Below are 22,496 nucleotides of genomic sequence, written 5' to 3'. Positions count from 1 at the left end.
TAGAATATTAGAAAATAGAGATATTTTTTCTAGTTTGCATTAAGAAGAAAATAAGTAACTATGAGATACTTTTCTTAGAATTCAATGCTACTTCTCTTTGAAGGAGTATTTTTTTTTGGGGGGGGGAGGAATTTTAGGAATATAAGCATATTTCTTATTCTTCCATAGGGTCTCAGATGCTTTTTACATAGCATAAAGAATCCTCACAATTTAATTTATTACAATGTATTAAATAGAGACAGTTTAACAAATATATTTTAAAGGGAGTAGAAAGTGGGAAATTGTGAATAAAGATCTGCAAACTAAATCCTTTATAAATGTGGGCACAATTCTGATTATAGCTGAGAAACCTCTTTTTCTTTTCTTTTCTTTTCTTTTTTTTTTTTGAGGGGCAATGAGGGTTAAGTGACTTGCCCAGGGTCACACAGCTAATAAGTGTCAAGTATCTGAAGCCAAATTTGAACTCAGGTCCTCTTGAATCTAGGGTTGGTGCTTTATCTACTGTGCCACCTAGCTGCCCCGAGAACCTTCTTATAAACATAGCTTTTACTAAGAAAATTAATATTTTCTAATTTATGACTGAAAAAAGGCAAAACAGAGGCATCTAGGTGGTATAGTGGATATGGCACCAGCCCTAGATCCAGAAGGACCTGAATTCAAATACAGCCTTGGACACTTTCTAGCTGTGTGACCCTATGAAAGTAATTTAACTCTGACTGCCTAAAAAAAAGGCAAAATGAGAATATAAATCTAAGGAACATCAAAGACCAAAGTTTTTAATGTATAAAGAAACAAAATTATATAAATACTGACTAGATGATAACTCAATATGTACAGAACTCAAAGATTCTAAAGATTTGTTCTTAGTAAATGAAACCTTTTTTTCTGCTTTTTTTTTTGGTTTGTTTTTAGATATTTTTTTTGTTTTGTTTTTGGTGTGGCAATGAGGGTTAAGTGACTTGCCCAGTGTCAAGGGTCTGAGGTCGGATTTGAACTCAGATCCTCCTGCATCCAGGCTGGCACTTTATCTAGTGTACCACCTAGCTGCCCCCGTAAATGAAACTTTTTGTCTGATGATGCAGGAATTAAAAACTAATCACACAAAATTTCACCTGCTGTTGTACTTTAAAAAATTAATTAAATAGAATGCTAAATTTCAGTTAGAGGTCAGTCATCAGACACCAAACATTCTTTAAGTACTTCCCATGTACCAGGTACTTTGCCAAGCATTTTAGATACAAAGAAAAGTAAAAACATGGTGTCTGACCATGTAAACAACTCTATACAAATAAAATGTAGAAATATAGATATATATGTATAAACAAGATATATAAAAGCATCTTGTTTTTACATAATGTTTGTATGTATATATGCAAAAATATTTATATATACATGCACATACATAGACACACTTTATATGTACACATATGCATACACATGCACACCCATATTTGTATATATGCATATAAATGTACACACACAATACATATACATGCACATGTATAGTAAGCATTTAATATGTCAGTTTATGTTAGCTTGAGCATTAGATTATTAGAGAAATGATTCATGAGCTAGGGGACTTAATAAAATATGTGTTTTCAGGGGCCCAGTTTCTTCCCTAGATACCTGTCAGTGAAAAGAGGGAAGCTGGAGCAGTTGGCTAGAGCTAAATCTGACATATCAGACAAGGCACAATGCACATTAAACAAGAGCAGTGAGCATGCAATTTCTTGGGATAAAACTTTGTTTTCTTAGCTCTGAGAAGTTTCATTAAGTGGAAGAATGGAAAGGATATACTACAGACAGTGGTACAAGATGGTATAAGGAGTAGTGGATTTGTAATTTAATTCTTCAGCTGGTTTCATCACTAATTCAGTCTCCTTATGTATGTTATTTTCTTTCTTTGGACATCAACTCCATTTATATAGTATCAATATTAAGTGACTATGTGGTAGGTTCTTAATAATAGTAGATGCTTAATACATGCTTGTTGATTGACAGAGGAACTGACAGAGTATACTTCTAAGGTCACCTCCCACCTACTTTGCATATATCATATATGTATGAATTTATTTACCTAGCTGTCTCACATACAATAATGTAAGTTCCTTGAGATCACAATGTTTTTGCCTTTCTTTATTTTCCTAGTTCTTAGCACAGTACCACACACATAGAAAACACTTAATGAATACTTGCTGTTTGATTGAATAATAGATATAATATGTTTCAAGTGAATATTAACTGATTGCTATGTGCTAAAACATTTGGGCTAGGTGCTGTGGAGTACAATGACCCTCAGAAAGCTTACCAACCAATAGGGGTAGCAAGACAACTAGAGGAAATAATTTTAGTAATAAATGACAGCATATGATCAAGTTCAAAATGATTTGGTACAGACTGTAAATTCAAGGGTACTCTAGAGAAGGTTGAACTCGCTGAAGCATGGAATTGTCAGGCTTCATGGAAGAATTTGAGCTGGACCTTGAAAAATATTTAGGATGTGATGAAACAAAGGGAAGGGCATTCAAGGTGTTTGGAGCAGTGTGGAAAAAAAGAGGCAGAGAAGAAGGAATTAATACAACTTCAATTGGGAATGGTAAAGAGACTTTTTTTAGAAAGAACTGTTCATATTCAGAAAGGATATAAGAAAGTATGTGTATTTCTTTTCAATCATACTTATGTAGCTGCTACATATAAAACCAATGGAGAAAAGGCAATCTCCTGACATACCCTGAGTCACAATTATATACTTTTAAAAACCTGAAATATCCTGAAGCAGTGCTTTTTGATATGCTTGTATGCATCTTTCTTCTTTTCTTTTCATTCTGTTTTGCTCTTCTGGAAGATAGAGATAAAGTGAGATGGCAAATGCATGCAATATCAAAAGAATCATTTCTAGCCTAGTGATGGGAACAAGAAGAATAAAAATATCATACAAGGTTGAAAAGATTATTATTTATCGTGAGTTCACTGAAATTTTGAGAAAGTCAGCTGGTAAAGTATAGGGTGGCAAATAGACAAGGATTTTTCTGAACTAGTCAGATGCTCAATTTCTTTTGGGTCTGGAATGCAAAAGGAAAACAGAATACTAATATGTAATAAAACTGTTTTTTCTGTCCTTGAATATTATCTTGATCACTTTTTAAGACTATATGAAATGACTTTAACTTTAGCTCTACTTAATAGTAATTAACCTTCAACATGATTAGGAAACATGAATGGAATTAATGTAACTTATCTTTGAAATAATTTATTCTGAAATTAATTTAAAAATAATTAGTTTCTGAAAGTTTTATAACCTGTATCAAATTCAAGGTGATTTCATTCATTCTTCACTTGTATGTATGCATCTGGACAATGAGAACTATGATGCTGCTAAAATTTTCAAGGGAAAAGAATGATATACTTAAATTAAACAATTGGAGGAAAACATAAATTCAGTCACTTATGCATGTAGTTTTAAAATTCTAATCATTTTGTACCATGTAGATAAAATATATGGGCAGAGATGTGAATTTTTCCATTTCTTCCTAGAATTTTTTTGGGGGGGCAGGGCAATGAGGGTTAAGTGACTTGCCCCAGGTCACACAGCTAGTAAGTGTCAAGTGTCTGAGATTGGATTTGAACTCAGGTCCTTCTGAATCCAGGGCTGGTGCTTTATCCACTGTACCACCTACCTGTCCTCTAGAATTTTTTTTTTCTTAGAGATATAGGCTAAGATGAGTGAAGGGTTGGATTTGTTGAGAAAACTGCATTTTTCGATAATCAGCCATAATTATTTCTTTCAATAATATTGTTATGTATCTTGCTTCATTATATTTGCTTCATAAAAGAAAATTGGCTATATGTTGGTTATCAGTTTCTCTAAAGAAAAAGTATAGAGTGAAATTTTTTCCTTCTAAGGCTGCTGTACCCAGAGCTACTTAAACCATCCCTGCTTCTATGATTTAAGCTGTATATAAAGAGAAATCTTTATTCTGTGGCTTTCTGATCAAACTGAAGGCTCAATGTGGTCATACCAAGAAAGGAAAAGAAAGTGGGCTGGTCATATAATGAAAATGAAAGACAACAATGACAAAAACAGTAGCTGGCATTTACATGTCATTTTAAGATTTGTGAAGAAATGTACAAATATTACATCCTTTGATCCTCATAGAAGCTGAGAGGTGGGTGCTATTATTATTCCTATTGTATAGATGAGGCCACTGAGGTAAACAGAGGTTAAATGACTTGCCCAGGGTCACATATCTGGCAAGTGTCTGAAGTTGGATTTGAACTCAGGCCTTGCTAATTCCAGATGGAACACTATACATTATGCCATTTAGCTGCCTTGTAGATGGCACATTGGCTGTAATGACACTTTTGAGATATTAAAAGAATAAGAAAAATCCCTCTACCTTGTGGGGCAGCTTCTCTATGAAGACTTTTCAAAAATATGGCCAATAATAGTACCAGATGAGAAGATATAGAGAGGATGTGACCTGCATCAGTGATGGGAGCACCCACACTGATGAAATTAGGATTTTATCAAAGCGCCAAAGTCTCTGATGACCAACATACTGACAAAATGGGTTGTGGGGCTATCATGAATTTAGGTCCAAGCAGATCATGAGAATTTAGTAACTCAAATTTGGTTATTTGAACAAACATTCTAACACAATTTCCAAATGCATGGCATGCTGTCAAATCAGTTTGTCTGAAGAAAGATCTGGTGGGGGGCAGGAGGGTATTGTATTACCACATGCTACTTTGCAAAAACTAGTTTGCAGGAATAAGGAAGTGATAATGTCACTGTCTTCTACCCTGGAGATATCTCAGATGGAGTATTGTGTTTAGTTCTAGGAACATATGTTAGAAAAGACATTGATAAGATAAGGAACATCAAGAGGAGCACAGCTGGGATGCCAAAGGGCCATTTCATGGTGATCATTTGAAGAAATATTAAGATTGGAAAAAAGAAGACAGAGGAACATGGTGGCTGTCATTAAATTTTTTGAAGGCTGTCACATGGAAGATGGATTAGATTTGTTGTATTTGGCCTCAGAAGACTTAACTAGGAGCCATGCATAAAAGTTTGTTAGGCAAATTTAGGCTTGAAGTAAGGAAATCTTCCCCAAATGGATTAGTTCCTCTTCACTGGAGTTGCTCAAATGAATGCTGGATGACAATTTTCTGGGTCACTCTAGAGGAGGGTTAGTGTTCACAAATAGGCTTTAGTCTGTGGTCAAGCAGGTCCCTTTCAGCTGTGAAATTCTGTGAGTCTCACCAATAAAGAAATGTATTTGTATGAAGGGGTCTCTGGACATTTGCTTAAGCATTCATTTTGGGTGGGCCCCAATATATGTTCTCTCATATAGATAACCACTTACTGAGTGAAAAGGGTACTGATAAAAGCTAAAAATTGCTCTTTAATATTCAAACATCTTTTTGTTGCTTTGTTTTAGTCTGAGTATTTATCTATTAAGAAATATGATGGTATTTAGATTCCTTGCATTTTGATTCCTTTGGTCCATTATTTAAGTCAAATCCTATGCCAAGCATCCAAAGTATTTTCTGTGACTTACATAGAACAGATGAAGAAATTCATGAATTCATTATTTCAAATGAATTGCAGATCTTTTAATTCACTCATTTTGTAAGTTGTTCTTACTTGGTTTGCTATATAAATGTAAATAAAGCTGAAGTTTCTGCTTTCCTTCTTTGGTCTCATGATTCTTGTTGTTTGTTTGTTTGTTTTCCCTGCTTACATTCAAAAGCATCTTTTAAAGAACACAGATCTTTCCTGAATTCAATTTGAAGCTCCTCATGGCTTTGGAAGATCGTGTTGTATTTATTGACCAATAATCCTTCTTGTTGTACAGAAGGATCATAATAGAGTTATTTATAATGATATTAATTACCAAAAGAATTTCTTTCCCACAAGAAAGAATAATAGTATCCCCTTTTCATTAATGGAAACCTCATTTGTTAAACATGAAGGTTGGAAAAAACAGGAGTCTAATTTTGTTTCATTCTCCTTAAAGCATTTCAAGCTTCCTGAATTGTGGCATTATTCCAAAACATGTCAGGAGACCATCCAAATCTGATATGAAACACCCTGTTTAAAAAGTAACCTTAAATTTACATTTAAATTAATTCTTTAAAAAATGATGTTTGCAGAAGCATTCAACTAGAAACAATTTGTTTGGTTTGGGGTAAGCCTCAAGTAAATATTTTTGTTTAATCTGTGTGTCTGTCTGTGCATGATTTATGTACTATATTGTTTTCAAAGACCCAATTGTGTTTGAAGATAATTATTTGTGGATCCATGCAGTTTGCTTAATACCAATTGGGCCAGAATCACAATTACTACACTATTTTTTAATGCAAAGCACTGAATTTATTTTATAGTCTCCCAAATGGACATTCATTTAGTTTAAGTGAAAAAATCTATTTAAGACACCCATTTTCTTTCATTTTATAGAACTTAAAGTGAACAGTTGAAATACTATGGTCAATATTTCTATATCACATTTCTTTGGGCTATTATTTTCTTTTATATTATTTTCCTTATTGTTTTCCCCTTAGGTTAGAAAAGGGATACATAACTGTCTCCATTGTCAATGTCATTTTAATTTTTAGAAAGCTATAGGAGATGATAATATCACTCCAATATTGGCATATTTAGGAGATGAAATGTTGCTTCTGAAATATTGTGAGATTATAATAATCTCAAATTCAAGATTTGTACAGCTGGGATAGAAACAAGCTACTGCTATGTTGCCAGTGATGGTAATTACACATTCTTCAAGTATTTTCTCTTAATCCATATTTAGTCAAATTACAAGTCACAAAGTTACTGTATTGATTCTAAGTATCCATATTTGCCTTGACAAGCATTGTGTTGTTACTTGTTTGAGGAATAATTTAAATAAATAAAAATGGTAAGAGTACTTTTGAATAGTAAGTAAATAAACAACATTTCAGAATGCAAAATGTTCGTTTCTGGTCTTGTCACACATATGCATTTGTTCCTGATAAGGAATTCCAATCTTGGCCTTCTGTTCACAGCATGTATGTGGTAGAGGTTTCTTCAAGTCGTCACAGCACATATTTTATCTTACTTATGACATCTCTTCCATCTGTTTGGGGAAATCTATTTCAATCTTTCCATTAAATCTATTTTTAAAATATATTATTCTTTTCTGAGGGACATGCATATATTTGGCATCTCCCACTCCAATTTCTCCTTTACATTTCATTCAAAGGAAAATGAGCCTTTGTAACAAGAATCTTTCTTTAATTAATTCTGCCCTTACAGCATAATAGGTAAAGTTTCTTCTTTAAAATTGATCCTCAAGGACATTTTTTTCTAACCCTGACAGTTTCCTCTACGTCCACTGATGTGAATGAAAAACACGAAGATCAAGAATATATTTATTTTGCTCTGTCATCCTCCCACTGGTTAATCAGCCTTCTATACCAATCATACCAGACTAAAAATGAATCTATGTTATCTCACACATTTCAAATTAAATGCCTTTCCTGTCTTTGTTGAACATTTCACTGAGAAAGATCAAAGCTGTGCAGGTAAAGGGCACCTTAAATATTTAATGAGAAGACAGGGCTCAAAACAGTGGCCCTGATGCCTCAATAATCCTCTATGACAGGGCAAATGGGGTCATAGGGAAAGGGGTAGAAAGGAGAAGGCTGAGTGATCAAGGGACAGAGGAATAAGTGGAAAGGAATGGCTTATTAACTCTGAGTCTTATCTACTACTTCAGTGGTACCTTCCTTTCCTTCTAGGCGGAATATTCTAGATGTTTCATAGAATTCTTATTTTTGACTCTTCAGGAATAGTAATAAAAATCAATGCAACTGTCTACATCATAGTTCAAATATATATTAGAGCCAATCTAGTTCAATACTGCCATTTATCTCTCTCTCTCTCTCTCTCTCTGTCCTTCCATCCATCCACCCACCCATTATTTATTTATTTATTTGGTGTTGGGTTGTTTATTCGAGAGCTTGTGGCAATAAATGAAATAAATAAATGAATAATGAAATGAAATGAAGATGTGGAGTTGGTTGACCTTTGCAGATAAGCAGAAGAACATAGGATATAGTGCATGACTCACTCCCAGGAATTGAGGTCAGGGGCTTATTAGTTGCTGGGCTTTTCTAGGCTTATTTAGGAGCAGGGTAGGTAGAATGAATACTAACCTTTATGATCCCTTTTCATTCCCTCCTAGGTTTTCCTCAATACAATATTATATCCAACCTCTGCAATAGGAAAACCAGAAAACTGAGGGAGTCAAACCCAAGCAACCAGAATTTCAGCTTCCTTTGCCAAAAGCCTTAGAAAGGACAGGGAAATTGGTAGATACTGTCCTCCTTTAAACCCCTTCTAAGGCCATTTTGGGGAGAAATTGTTAAGAAAGATATGGGGCCTCTGATGTTAGCCTCTTTGGAAGGGGTAGACAGTCTACTAATGAGAGTTTAAGGCATAATCTGAACCCTTTCCCAGATGATGAATAAGAATTAGGATTGTATAATACTTTGGAGTAGGTGCTTTAAGCCAGGATTAAAGTACAGCTTGGCAGCACTGCAATTGCCCACTAAGGGGAGTGGACACCTGGGTCTTGGCTGGGACAGAGGCCTGGTGGTGAAAGCAGGCTTATAATGAAGCACACTTTTGAGTGTGCTAGAGATTCAGAGAATTGAGGGTTGGGAGGATTTGAATCCCAGGAAAGAGAATTTGGCAGTAAGAACAGACAGCTGGATAAGAGTGAGGCTGGAGACTAGGATAAAAGATGCCTGGGTCCTTGAAAACAGGCAAGGTATGGAGGAAAAGAGATGACAGCTTAGACAGCTAGATGCCTGGGTCTTGTAAGTGTACAAGGAGCCTGGAAGCCTGGGTTCTAGTATAGCAACAAAGTCAGGACTCCAGAATTTTTGCCTGTCCTCCCTTCCTCATTCCTTCCAGCAGGGGGAGGAAAGGTAAGGTGAAGGGATGGGAAGGGGGGTGTATATCAAACTATAAGTTTAATCCCAAGTAGTGACACAGACACATTCAGATCTGGATAAATGGAGGGACAAGGAGAGGAGAGTGAAGCTCAGTGCTGCATGGGCCCAAGTTGGGGTTGGGAAGGGTCAGGGAGGAGGGAAAAAGTGATTGAAGGCAGACCAGTGGTGGCATGACACTGTCCCTTTTGGTGGCCCTGAACACCGTGATTATGACCACCTTCATCATCTTCATCATGCTTCTCTGTGGAGCTTTCACCAAAGGCCTGAGGCTTTTCATAGATACAGCAATATTTTGATGAACAGCATCCTTAATATTCATTATCCACAGTATCACTTGATTATTCTACCTTCCTATTTGGCTTCTGTTTCCAAAGTTTAATGTTTTTTGGGTTCAGTTGTCATAGTAACTGCTGTCTCTATGACAGTCTTGCTCAGCTCAGCCATGGCGTAGGCCATGTTCAGGGCTGAGGGTGGGAGAGGGACATCACGGGAGGTGCTATCTTCCTTTCCCTGGCTCTCTGGATGAGTATGATTAGGAGTGAGGATCCAGTTGTTGTTGCTCCTCTTTGTTCTCAATTTCCCTGCCGCCCCCTCCATACTGTTATTTTACAGAAGATATAAGTGAGGATGAGAGAGGTTAAATGACTTACCAAAGGTCACATAAATGATAGAAGTGGCAGAATATAATTTCAGATTTTTTCCAAAACTATTGATTGAGTTTGCTGATTTTCTTTTCTTTCTTTTTCTTTTAAAATATTTGCTATAAGGTCAAGGTTCTCTTGGAGGGGAAGAGATGGGGACGTAGGGGGAATATAGGTGATATAATAACAAAAGCTATCAATAAAAATCTATTTTAAATGGTAGTAAGTGATGGTTGTTTCCCTGTCACTGGAGGTTTTCCAGGGAAGGGTAGAATAGTACTCATCAGCAATTTGAAGACAGGATTCTTTTTTCTTTTTCTTATTCTTTTTTTTTTTTTTGAGTAATGAGGGTTAAGTGACTTGCCCAGGGTTACACAGCTAGTTAGTGTCATGTGTCTGTAGCCAGATTTGAACTCAGGTCCTCCTGAATCCAGGGCTGGTGCTTTATCCACTGCACCACCTAGCTGCCCCTGACAGAATTCTTTTTAGATATGGGTTGTTCTAGATAATTCCTGAGTTTCTTTCTAATCTGTGATTTTATTTCTCCAGCCATCTCTATAGTCCATTCTATGGAGGAGATTTGGAAATTCTCAACAATGACCTGGGCTCCTCTGATTCAGGAGACCTCACCCCATAGAGCTGGCCACAGAACTGATTGTGATCTTTCACCAAAGTCATTGTCTCATTTGCCCTTTGTCCTACATCCTACAACCAGACCTCCGGAAACCATGGGCTAGAGAAACTTAGGAAATCCTGTCCCATGTGCTTAGTGGCAGGACCTTACTATGCCTGGTTGGCCTTTGACTTAATCATGGATGTTAATTTGTAATCATTTTCCTGACTACTGCCACACATGTTCACTGCCCCCATGACCTGCTTTCTATGTCTTCCCTTGGGAACTATAACTGAATAAATATTACTATGCTTCTAGAAAAAGAATCTGTCAAGTGACTTCCCTAATGTTTAATTCATCATCTTTTTGAATTCCCAGAACAAAACATCCTGCCCTGGCCACTGTATATGGTATCTCCTCCTGTCAGAATATAAACTTCTTGAAGGCATGGGGTGTCTTGTTTTCCTATTTATATTCTCAGCACTTAACATAATGCCTGGCATAGAGTACAGCTAGGTTTCAATTAGAGTGAATAATGAATCCTTTGAAGGAGTTGCATTTTTGGAATTTATACTTCATATTTCCATTGTTTTGGAACCAATGACCATATTTTAAATAATTATACCTTCAAAATAATGCTAATTTGAACACATGTGATTACTTCAAGGGATCATCTATTTATTTATTTATTAGACCACTAGGGTTCTAGCTGTAAGTGCTAGGGAGCTAGATGACATGGAGTCAAGAAGATCTGAGTTCAAATCCTGCTTCAGACATTTACCTAGTTGTATGATACTGGACAAATCAACATCTCTCAGTGTTAGTTTCCTCATTTATAAAATGGGTATGATAATAACGCTGACTTTACAGGGTTGTTGTGAGGATCAGATGAGTTAACATGTAAAATACTTTGCAAACCTTAAAGAACTACATAAATGCTAAATATTGTTGTTATTAAGAAATCTTTCTTTAATTCACTGATTCATTTATTTAAAGGATGATAGGATCACTGCTTTAGAGGTGGAAGGGACCTCAAAGGACATGTATTTCAATACACCATTAAAAAAAATAATTAAACTGAATTACATAGGTTTGACCCCACCCAATTTTTCTTGACTCCTACTGCATCAATCACTCATTCCATTGAATGTGTGCTAGCACAGTGATAAATAAATGACAGGTTTTAAATAAATTCTATTAGTTAATTACATATGTCCTGAGTTAATTCATTTTAAAATATTTTTTAAATTTCAAGAAAAAAACTAAGAATAGAAGTAAGTGAATGGGTTGACCTGAATACATGGATGTAGCTATCACCTTAGCAGTAGTAAACTACAGGTCAGAGAAGCCTATGAAATAATTGCTTTCTTCTGAAGGTGGTATCTAGATGTCTTGCATTCATTCATTCATTCATACAAAAAGCATTAAGTGACTACTATGTGCAGGGCACTGTGCTAAGCCTGGGATATAAAGACAGAAATGAAACAGTAGCTAGCACATAGTATATATGTAACAAATTGTCTCTGCCTCTGTCTCATTTTTTTTTCTATATCCACACTTCTTTTTCATTTTCTAATTTTTGTTGAATGTAAATAATACTATTCTTCAATTTACCTAAATTTGTGACCTGGGACTTACTCTCATCTCTTCATTTTCACTGATTCTTGATATCCAATTTGTTGCAAAGCATTGTTGGGTCTATGTCCACAATATATTTTATCTATTCCCTTCTCTTCACTCATGCCACAACCACCCTAGTTCAGGCTTTTGTTTTACTTCTTACCTAGACCATTTGAATAGCTTCCTACCTTCCCAATGTCATGGTACTCTTTAAGAATGAAAGATAAACAATAACAATCAATCTCACACTCTCAAGTCTCCTTTCTCTCCAAACCATGCTCCACTCAAATTGATATTATTAAAAGCACAGGTCTGACCATTGTCACTCCCATACTCAGGATATATCACTGGTTCCCTATTACCTCAAGCACAAATACAGACTCTTCTGTGTGGCATTTATTCTTTCACAAATTGACTCTAGCTTCTCCTTCCAGGCTGATTACCCATTATTTCCATCTATGCCCTCTAGGGTCCAGTCAGATTTATCTTATTCATAATGTTCCATTGCTCAGCTTCATGCTTTTCTGTGGACTGTTCCCCTATTCCTGGATTGCTTCCTTTTTGGTCTTCCTGCTGATGAACATGATTACTAACTCCATTCCAGTATCAGTTCAACTGTTACCCCTTTTAATATACCTTTCCTAATGCCCTGAGCTGTATTTATTTTCTATACATAGTTGTTTACTTTCTTGGGGAACATGTCATACACCATGGATTAGCTCACTTTGTGAGTGTGTGTGTGTGTGTGTGTGTGTGTGTGTGTGTGTGTGTGTGTGTGTGAGAGAGAGAGAGAGAGAGAGAGAGAGAGAGAGAGAGAGAGAGAGAGAGAGAGAGAGAGAAAGAGAGAGAGAGAGAGAGAGAGAGAGAGAGTGAGTATCTCTGGTACTGACAAATAGTAGATTCAATAAATGATTCCAGTTAATCATTGATAATTACTTCTTTTCTTTCCAAGTCAAATTCTAAGAAATAGTCTCTTAATAGATATCACTCTGCTACTCACAAACCTTCAGTAGTTTCACCACTACCTGTTTTGTAAAGTTCAAACCCCTTAGCATGATATTCTAGACACAATTTGGAACAGATCCCCACTCTATTAAGATTTATGGAATCTAATTATTGACATAGGAAAATAGCTGATAGCTCCAAACATAATGAATTAGAATGATCATATATGAACGTAGTTCTTAAACTATATATTTTAATACCTGAGCCCATTAGAACCAAAAGGAATAAGGCATGACATGGATGTTTCTAATGAGTGGAGTCATAATTGAAATTATAATTGTTTCCTGTGCAGGTTACTAAAGGACTTAGGAAACATCAGCGAAAGGACATGCAGGTTGCCATTTAATTTTGATACTTTTCTCTCAGACACCAAGTTAGTTTGTCTACATTGGCCTTTAGCTCTAATGTTATCACTATTAAATTACAAATAGCCTTCAGTATTTTCCCCTTCAGTTAATACTTTAGTTTAAATGCAAAATACTGTTCTTATTCATTTCTTTGATTTACACCAAGAATCCATGCTCCAGCAGAGCATGAAATACAGCTATGTTTGGTCCTGCACAACTTCCTTAAAGAAAACTTAATTTGATTTTTGCCATTATTTATCTCAGCCTCACCTCCCTGGGCTGCTGCTGTTCAAATTAATTTGCATTTTAGACCTCGGCATTTTACTTTGTCATTAGAGTTATGAAATGTTTTTACTCAGCACAACTAAGAACTGATGTTTTTTACCTCCCACTAATGGATCTTTAATTAGACATTGTAATGAACCATTCTGTCATTCCTTCATTTCTAGTGAGTAGATTTGTACATGCACAGTGATACAATCCTCTCCTTATTATGTTTAGTGAGCTATTGGATTAATAATCTTCATTGAACTATCCACAGTCATATTAGAGGGTTGCTTCCTTGAAAATATTGCCTCACCATTCTCTAGGGATGTTTGTTGACATATTGATCAACAATGCTTGAGGGCCAATCTTGCCTATGGTATTAAGACTTCTGGACATTGAGCAAGTTACTTAACCTACGTCTCAGGATTAATTGGTTAATTTTAATAAAGTGCTCTGTAGTATATATGGTGAGTGCTTTGGTTCCTAATGGTGATAATGAAATCACTGTGCAGCCATTTATAAAACATTAGGCCATCCCTGCCTCAGTGAGTTTCAAAGTGAAACATACATCAACCAGACCTATCCTTTCCAAGAACAGTTATAGGCTATTGTGACTGTCATACATCATTCTACCCTCTGGCTTATTTTTAGCATACAACTACATACAGATATACTGTCACTGAAATGAGACAGAAGGCAGTGTCTTTAAAAGTCAAATTTCTATTATATTCACAAATTAAATGGGAAGAGGAAGGGTAATACGAAAGTCATTTTATTTTGATACTGAATTTATTCTGTGATTTTCTAAAGCGATCTACTATGTCTTTCCAACTTAAAAAAATAACCTGACCTACTATTCTGGAAGAGTTGAGGAAGGCACAAGATTAAATATTAGTTATGATCAAGTCATTTATGGATGGTTGAAAATTGTTTATGTAAAACTTTTTACGTGTTTTATCTACATTGAACTGATAACTGAGTTGTCCATAGACCACTTAAATAAGGGCAGCTGGTAGAATCATTGCTCATTTTCAGGGGGAAAAAAAAGAGCCAGCAATTGAAGTGACTTGCCCAGGGTCACACACACATGCCAGAAATGAATAAGAGAAGAGATGAAAAAGGAAACTAAGGAAAAACTGAAATAGTTATAGATTCCATCTAATTAAACATCAATATCAAACCAGAGTGCAGAAAATCTTGATGGACATAGCTTCCACTTCCATTTCCACTTACAGTATTGGCATCTGTCTCCAGTGTATTCAGGCATGCATTGACAGTAGGGTTGGTTCCCCGCAGTAACACTGCAAGACCCTCCATTTTGACAAAACTTCTCACAGACCATCTGATTGCAGTTTGGTCCAGTAAAACCCAGAGCACAGCTACAGGTTGGCCTTCCTGTTGGAAAGGGATAAAAAAAAGGCAGAACAAGAAGCAAATAATTTGAAGGAGTCAACAGAGTGTGACAGAAAGTCTTGAATTTTAATCCTGGCTTCAGTAGTCACTCTATAACTGTGACTTTGGACAAATCACTAAACCTCCTTCAACCTTGTGTTTTTTGCACTTATTTTATCTCTCTTGAATCACAGTTATGTATGTCTTTTTCCCTATGGGACAGCTAAGTAGCCTGGAGTCAGGAAGGTTCATCTTCCTGAGTTCAAATCTGATCTCAGACACTTACTAGCTGTGTGACTTTGGACAAGTCACTTAACCCTGTTTACCTCAGTTTTCTCATCTGTAAAATGAGCTAGAGAAGGAAATGGTAAACCACTCCAGTAACTCTGCCAAGAAAATCCTAAATGGGGTTACTGAAAAAAAAAAAAGACTGAACATTTTATCCTTTAGATTATTAATTTCTTGTATATTTTCTGTGGGACAAAATTGAAGCTGTCCCCTCCAAAATACATTTATTGCCTTGAGTGCTTATATGGGGACTGGGACCTTTTTACCCAAATTCAGGAAAACATAGACATAAGCTACATTTAAGATATATTTGGAGATTTCCTAGAGTGAATTAAAATTGGGCAAATGAAGAACAAAACAAGTAAATGACCTTCTTTGGTCAGACATGAGATTTGGATCTAGTCCATATGAACCCTGGGCCTTTATGGAGCAGAGAAGGTATGGGTTTGGGGCAAGGGCTTTGTACACAAAAAAAGTAACCAAGTACACTTTTTACTAGGAGAAGAGAGTCTGTATCCTTAAGGTGGGGGACCTCACAGTTGAATTTGTTCTGAAATGTCATCTGAAAAATGATAAAAGTACCCCCTTTTCCTATAACAAAAACGTCATCCATATATGGGCTGGTGATTCACATACTAAGGTGATTTAGACCATTTTCCCCCCAGGCATAAATCTAAACACACCCAAACCAAGTTCCTATTTATTGATATTCAGGAATAGGGAAGACTTATTATCCAGGGTTCATCCATTTGGTTGGAAAGGGGCAGTTTATTTTTGAATTATACCAGATAGCTACTGTGTGCATATATATGTATGTATACACACATGTGTATATATGCATATGCCTCTATATAGATGTATAGATATATATGTATGTGAATGTATATATACTATAAACTATACATAATTGTTTTGAAAAAGTAACATATCATCAATAAATATATCTTAAACCCTTAATAAACACATGTTAAAACCTAAGCACCAAGGTTACCCAGAAGTGTAATAACTAGTTCTTGGACCCAAAGGGTTATGGTTTGGGAAGACATATTACCTCTCTGTTAGTCTGTCTGTCTTTATCTTTCTCCTTCCATATAGATGTACATGTATACATACACACATATATATGTGTATATAAATAATACATAAACATATGTATGTATGTATATGGATAGATAGATCCTAGCACATAATAGACACTTAATAAATGCTAGTTGACTGACATCAAATGAGTGGTGAAGCCAGTAAGTACAATAGAAGCTCAAAGAGTAAAGAAAGATCCCTATGAATAGAGCAGGTCAGGAAAGGGTTATAATAATAGCTAGCATTTATATAGATTTTTAAGGGTTACAAAGCACTTTGCCTATGCAAACTCATTTGACCCTCACAACAACTCTGTGAGGTAGATGCTATTATTATCACCATTTTACACATGGGGAAACCGAGGCACAGAGAGGTTAAATGATTTGTTCAGAGTCCTACAGCTTTCTTCAGTCCTTTCTTCAAGTCCCACACTGTATACTGGGGCAGCTAGGTGGCACAGTGGATAGAGCATGGGCCCTAAAGCCAGAAGGGCCTGAGTTCAAATCTCATCTCGGACACTTATTACCTGTGTGACCCTCAGCAAGTCACTTAACCCCAATTGCCTTAGACATCCGGGGCCATCTCTAGACATCACAATGTATATCTTGCCACTGGACCCAGATGGCTGTGGAGGAGAGAGTGAGGTCAGTGACCTTCCACAGCCCTCCCTCACTTAAATCCAATTCACTGCAAGTCATGACATTACCTCCTGATGTCATGGTCCTCTTTGAGAATGAAGGACAATCAACAACAACAATAAGCACCATATACATTGTGCCATCTGGCTGCTTATTAAAGAAATAATACTTGAATTAGGTATAAGGGCCTATGAATATCTCAGTTATTTTGTGGTATATCTTTTTTTAATAGAAAAAACCTAATATGAGAAAATAATAGTTCAAGACAAATATAGAAGCACATGTTGCCAGGGGGTAGTTTCATTCCCTCCCCCCTTCCCCCCCCTTTCACAGAAAAAAAAATGATGCGCTTGTATTCCATCTACAGCTGGCTTTAAACTAGTACAGATTGACTGGGTGGTTGTCTGGCATATGCTTCATCTAAGTTTTCAGCCAAATTCTATTGAAAAATCTCTTCTTTCTTTCTTTTACATTGAATAGAAAGACATTATTTTTTTCTTGACAAGGAGAAACCTTTCTATTCAGGAGAATATCCACTTTGAAAGAATGTGTGATGATATTGCAGATCCTTTGTTTGCTGATGGGAAATGAACCATCTGTTGCAGAATTATGGAATGTGCTTGAGCTAATATTTTCAAGGCACTCTCAGCATCTACCCTAACATGTATTATTATGTTCATTTATAAAAGCCTCCTTAGGTAGGTAGTTGAATGCTATTGCTACATTTTAAGAAGAAAATACAATGTTAGAATCACTAATGCATAGGTTTATAGTAGTCATTCATATCAGAGAAATGGGGAGCTGACTGCCTAGATAGAATTTGCTGAGATAAAGGGTAAGTTAGCCTGAAAGGGGAGGAATGAAAGCAGATTCTAGTTTTGCCTTTCTTAGTTCATTTCCCTTAAGTCTACATTTGAGATTTGATTATGTCTGTTCCTACTAATAAGTTGCCCTCCTGGCTTCCCCGCAAACTGGGCTCCAAGCAAAAAAGGGCATCATATACATGGTTTATTGGTGACCTTGTCTAGATAGGCAAGACAAAATTATAATTAATTACCCAGACAATTCAATTAAAATCTTGATTCAATTATTTATCTCAGAAAAACTTATACTTTTTATATTTTTTTCTTGAATTATTCAAATAATTACAAGTGCTCTCCACTCAGCTTTTCCTCAGTGGACCCTGGGCATAATTTGTAAAACAAAGTAAGAAATAAAATGTACATTTGGCATGAAATGCCATCTTTATTTTTCTTTTGTTTGGAGAGTAGAGATGCAGATTTAATTTGGTTAAAAGTATTAGCACATTAATATATAGTCTTCCTTTCCCATCATGATGTACCCCTCCATACTTCTCCATAATGCCCCTACCTTGGGTTATCTTCTCTACCCTCCTTTCAGCTTCCTTTAATATATTTTCTTGGGGCAGCTAGGTGGTGCAGTGGATAGAGCACAGGCCCTGGATTCAGGAGTACCTGAGTTCAAATCTAGCCTCAGACCCTTGACACTTACTAGCTATGTGACCCTGGGCAAGTCACTTAACCCCAATTGCCTCACAAAAAAAAATACATACATACATATATATATATATATATATATATATATATATATATATAGAGAGAGAGAGAGAGAGAGAGAGAGAGAGATTTTTTTTCTTCATCATTAGGATGTAAGCTACTTGAGGGGAGGGAATGGATTTTTTGCTTGTATTTGTATTTCCAGTACCTGGCACAGATTGCTTAATAAAGTTTGTCTACTGATTTATAAAATATAGTGCCCTTCTGAAAGGAGATAGATAATGTAGAAATAATTTTTTAAAAAATGTTTGCATAAGAGGAGAGGGAGGTCAAAATCACCAATTTGCCTATAATGCTGTGACTCAGTGAAAGTTTTTTTGGGGGGTTCAGAATAAAAAATATATAACTAAATATGAACAGGATATATATGTCTATCTATCCATACATATACACACATTTATGTGTATGTGTATATGTAGACATATGTATGAATACACACATATACACATATACTTGAATATAAATAGCATGCATGTATGTGTATGTACTATGTATATGTGTATATACTATGTATGTGTGTATACATACATTGTTGGCTCATTGTCATTTTCTTAGAAGTTATATATTATTATTTCTATGTAAATAAGGAGTTGAAGGGTGGTTTAGTAGATAGAATGCTGGGTCTGAAGTCAAGAAAATTCCTCTTTCTGAATTCAAATTTGGCCTCAGATGCTTACTATCTGTGTGACCAGGGGAAGTCACTTATCCCTATTTACCTCAGTTTTCTCACCTGAAAAATGAAGTGGAGAAGGAAATGGCAAATAATACTAGTATCTTTGCCAACAAAACCCCAAATGGGGTCATGAAGAGTCAGATATGACTAAAAATAATAACAACAATAACAACAAAAGAAGTTGAATTAAAAAAGTGACAGTACCATGACCTTGTAGTGTGGTAGTGATAGGATGCTGTTAGCTCGTCAGATCCCTTCAACATTTTTTATCTTATTTAAAATAAGCAGAAAATTTGGGAGCAGATTCTAATAATTAATTTTAGTCCATTCACTTCGGAATGAAACACTGTAACTTAAATGTATGAAGAACATATTTTTCAAGCTCTTTTTGGATGGTCAAATGATGACAGTTTTTTTTACACATGCTTTTGCAGAGCTAACAAAATTGAGTTAGTTACAAAAATTAATTTCTTATGTAGGCAGCATTGAGGCATGGGCCATGTTAATTCTTTGCATGAGATAGATACATAATTTGGGGACCATCATTTGTATGCTCCTCTGAAGGAATTCATTTAAATTCGTAACAACTTGTTATGTCCATACAAACAATACTGCTCTTCTAGTTTAATTTGGTACTGGTTAACTGAATTACTCACTGTCATAAGATTTGATCTACTAAGAAATGACTTTTTAAAATCATAGCAACTGTTGAAACTGTTTTCTTGGGCCAAACTTTCATCATGAAAATTCTTTACTTCTGAAAATCTATAAATTTGAACAAGGAAAGGTGTTTTGGAGTGTGGAATGAATAATGGATCCATATTCAGAGGATCTGGATTCAAATCCAGACTGTGTGACCTTAGTTTAATCACTTTACCTCTGGGACTCAGTTTTCTCAAGTGTAAAATGAGGGGGTTGTTCTTTTTAGAGCTAAATTGATTAACCTATGTCAGTCTTCTCTTCCTCTTCTTAAATCTTATCTTTTTGTTTCTCTAATTTTGGATTCCCTCTTTTCCAGAAGATCCTCTTCCCCTGAGTCCCTGAGAACCACTCCTCTGAGGCTATGGAGACCAAAGCAATTTGAAGCACAGAATTTAGCTATATTACTTATCTACTGCATATTTTGCATTGTAAAAATTATGCTAGACTCTACAGGCTGGCAAAACCTGTCTCTGGATTCAGCTCAGAGTAATGCAAGTTCTTAATGCTTTCTTTTTGTTGGAGAGATTTATTTTGCTGCTTTTATACTTAATATAATGTTTTCCAAGACTGAAACTGAGTACTCATTTAGACATAATTTCAGCAAGTTGACTACAGCTGTCGGGTCGTCTTAAGTATCTCAAAGATTACAGAGCTCTATTCAGCAAAGTCTGACACCAAAAAAGGGAGAAAGAACTGTGAAGTTTATCCGATTCCTCCCCGGATTCTAGCTAATATATTCTGACATGTTTCAAATTATGGGTCAGAATCTATTTATACTTCTGGAAAGTTCATTATTCATTTCTAGCCAGGGTTGTGATTGCTGAGAGTTTGAAATATTTTTATCTTCACCATGAATATCAGTCAGTCAATTCAGTCTTCAAATTATCCCAGAAAGGGCATGCAGTTTTTGTCTAAAAATGAATGACAGTGTTTAAGAATTGCTCTGACCACAAGGCTTGCACATATTAAATGTTCAATAAATGTTTGTTGAATTGAATTGACCACAACTTCCAGTTGAACCAATGTTATCTGGTCCATCTACACAATGACATAACTGAATAATAATTTCAGGCTTCTGTTGCTCTCACTGATAAGCAGACTTTCTCCAGATGATCAAGGTGTGCCAAATTCATGATCAGATGTTCCTAGAATGATCTAGCTACCATTCGTGCAGACTGCCCAAGCTATATCAGACTCCCTGGAGTCATAAAGAAGTATAACAGTTTGGCAAGCTTATTGTGTTTAACAATTTAGTTATGAATATTTCCTGAAATAGTATTATTAAGTATGTATGCCATGGGGCACTCTGGTAAAATATAGTATTCTTAGCAGATGCATTCTTTTGGATTTGCATGCTATTGTGTTTTATCTAGTATAGAATCTTGCCTTTTCTTTGTATCTCCAATATAGAGCCTGGCACATGGTAAATGTGCAATAAATTCTCGTTGACTATTTTGACAGAGTAATGATATTTATTCATGTTGAAAGGTTGCATACCATTTACCTGCTGACTGATACCTATTATAATGACCATTCTCTGAATGAAAGAGAGAATTTTATTAATTGGGTACAAAGGGCAACACCATTTTATTATAAATAACTAAAAACTTTACCCTTAATCTTGAATAGATCCTGTATTATATGCCTTGGGGCATATTGAAGATTTTTTTTTTAACTATAGTCAGCTTTCTGAGATTCAGACAAAGGAGAACGTAGTTTCTATCTTGAAATGAATAAGATAAAATGTTATGATTAGGAATATGCTGTGAATTCCTGTCAGTTCAGCATTCTAAGTATCTGTCCTAATGAAAATATATCACTGGCCATGTTTCAACTAAGGAGAGTAAGATGAACTTGAGGGGTTACTGAAAGCACACTTCTCAGCAACACTATCTTTAATTTCACAAAATAAATTAATAGCCTGGTAGGGGTATTGGTAAATGTACTCTAATACCTTAGTATTCATTTTGACAAAGAAATTTGTGGGATTTGTTAGGTAGCATATTTTGGGATCTTGGAATATGAAGTTTACTGTGGAGTATCTCCAGTTATGCTTCCTGACTGAGTCAAATCTGACATTTACTGTAGCCCACAGCAAAGATTCAGCTGATTAGACTGCATTGCTAAACAATAATTAAAGTAATAAATTTTTTTAAAAGAAATAAAATTTAAAAATAAAAGTGCTTAGTACATTGTGGAACTTAACACTTGTTTGTTGAATGAATAGAGCAAAAGAGAGGAAGAAAAAAATTGAAAATAGAGTTGCAAGGCCACATCCAGCTTTACAACTTTGATGTTATATTCAATTCCTCATCTCATATATACAGTCAGTTGCCAGATCTTGTTATGTTTACCTACACAACAATTCTCACATGCATCCTCTTCTCAATATCCCCATGGTTACCAAACTTATTCTGCTCCTCATCACCTCTTACTTGAATTATTTCAATAGCCTCCTGATAGGTCTCCCTGCCTCAAGTAAATTCTCTTCCCAGTCCATCCTCCACACAGCTGCCAAATGGTTTTCTTAAAGCTCATATCTGACTATGTTACTCCCTGTGGCCTCTAGGATTAAATATATCTTCTTTTTGGCAGTTAAGGTCCTTCAATACTTGGCTACCACCTACCCACCTACCTTTTCATCTTT

The 22,496-nt window shown here is 35.7% G+C and overlaps 1 protein-coding gene across 1 annotated transcript in view; it reads right to left on the bottom strand.

Annotated features, from left to right (window-relative positions):
- Positions 1–22,496, bottom strand: part of LRP1B (LDL receptor related protein 1B) — a 2,279,180-nt gene that overhangs the window by 76,461 nt on the left and 2,180,223 nt on the right. Inside the window, 1 exon segment of the mRNA XM_043994810.1 lies at positions 14,733–14,894. Coding sequence (XP_043850745.1) covers positions 14,733–14,894 — 162 coding nt within the window.

This window comes from Dromiciops gliroides, chromosome 3 (genome assembly GCF_019393635.1).
Source record: "Dromiciops gliroides isolate mDroGli1 chromosome 3, mDroGli1.pri, whole genome shotgun sequence".
Lineage (NCBI taxonomy): Eukaryota > Metazoa > Chordata > Mammalia > Microbiotheria > Microbiotheriidae > Dromiciops > Dromiciops gliroides.
Note: the sequence above shows the minus strand (reverse complement) of the source record. Positions and strands in the feature narration are given on the sequence as shown.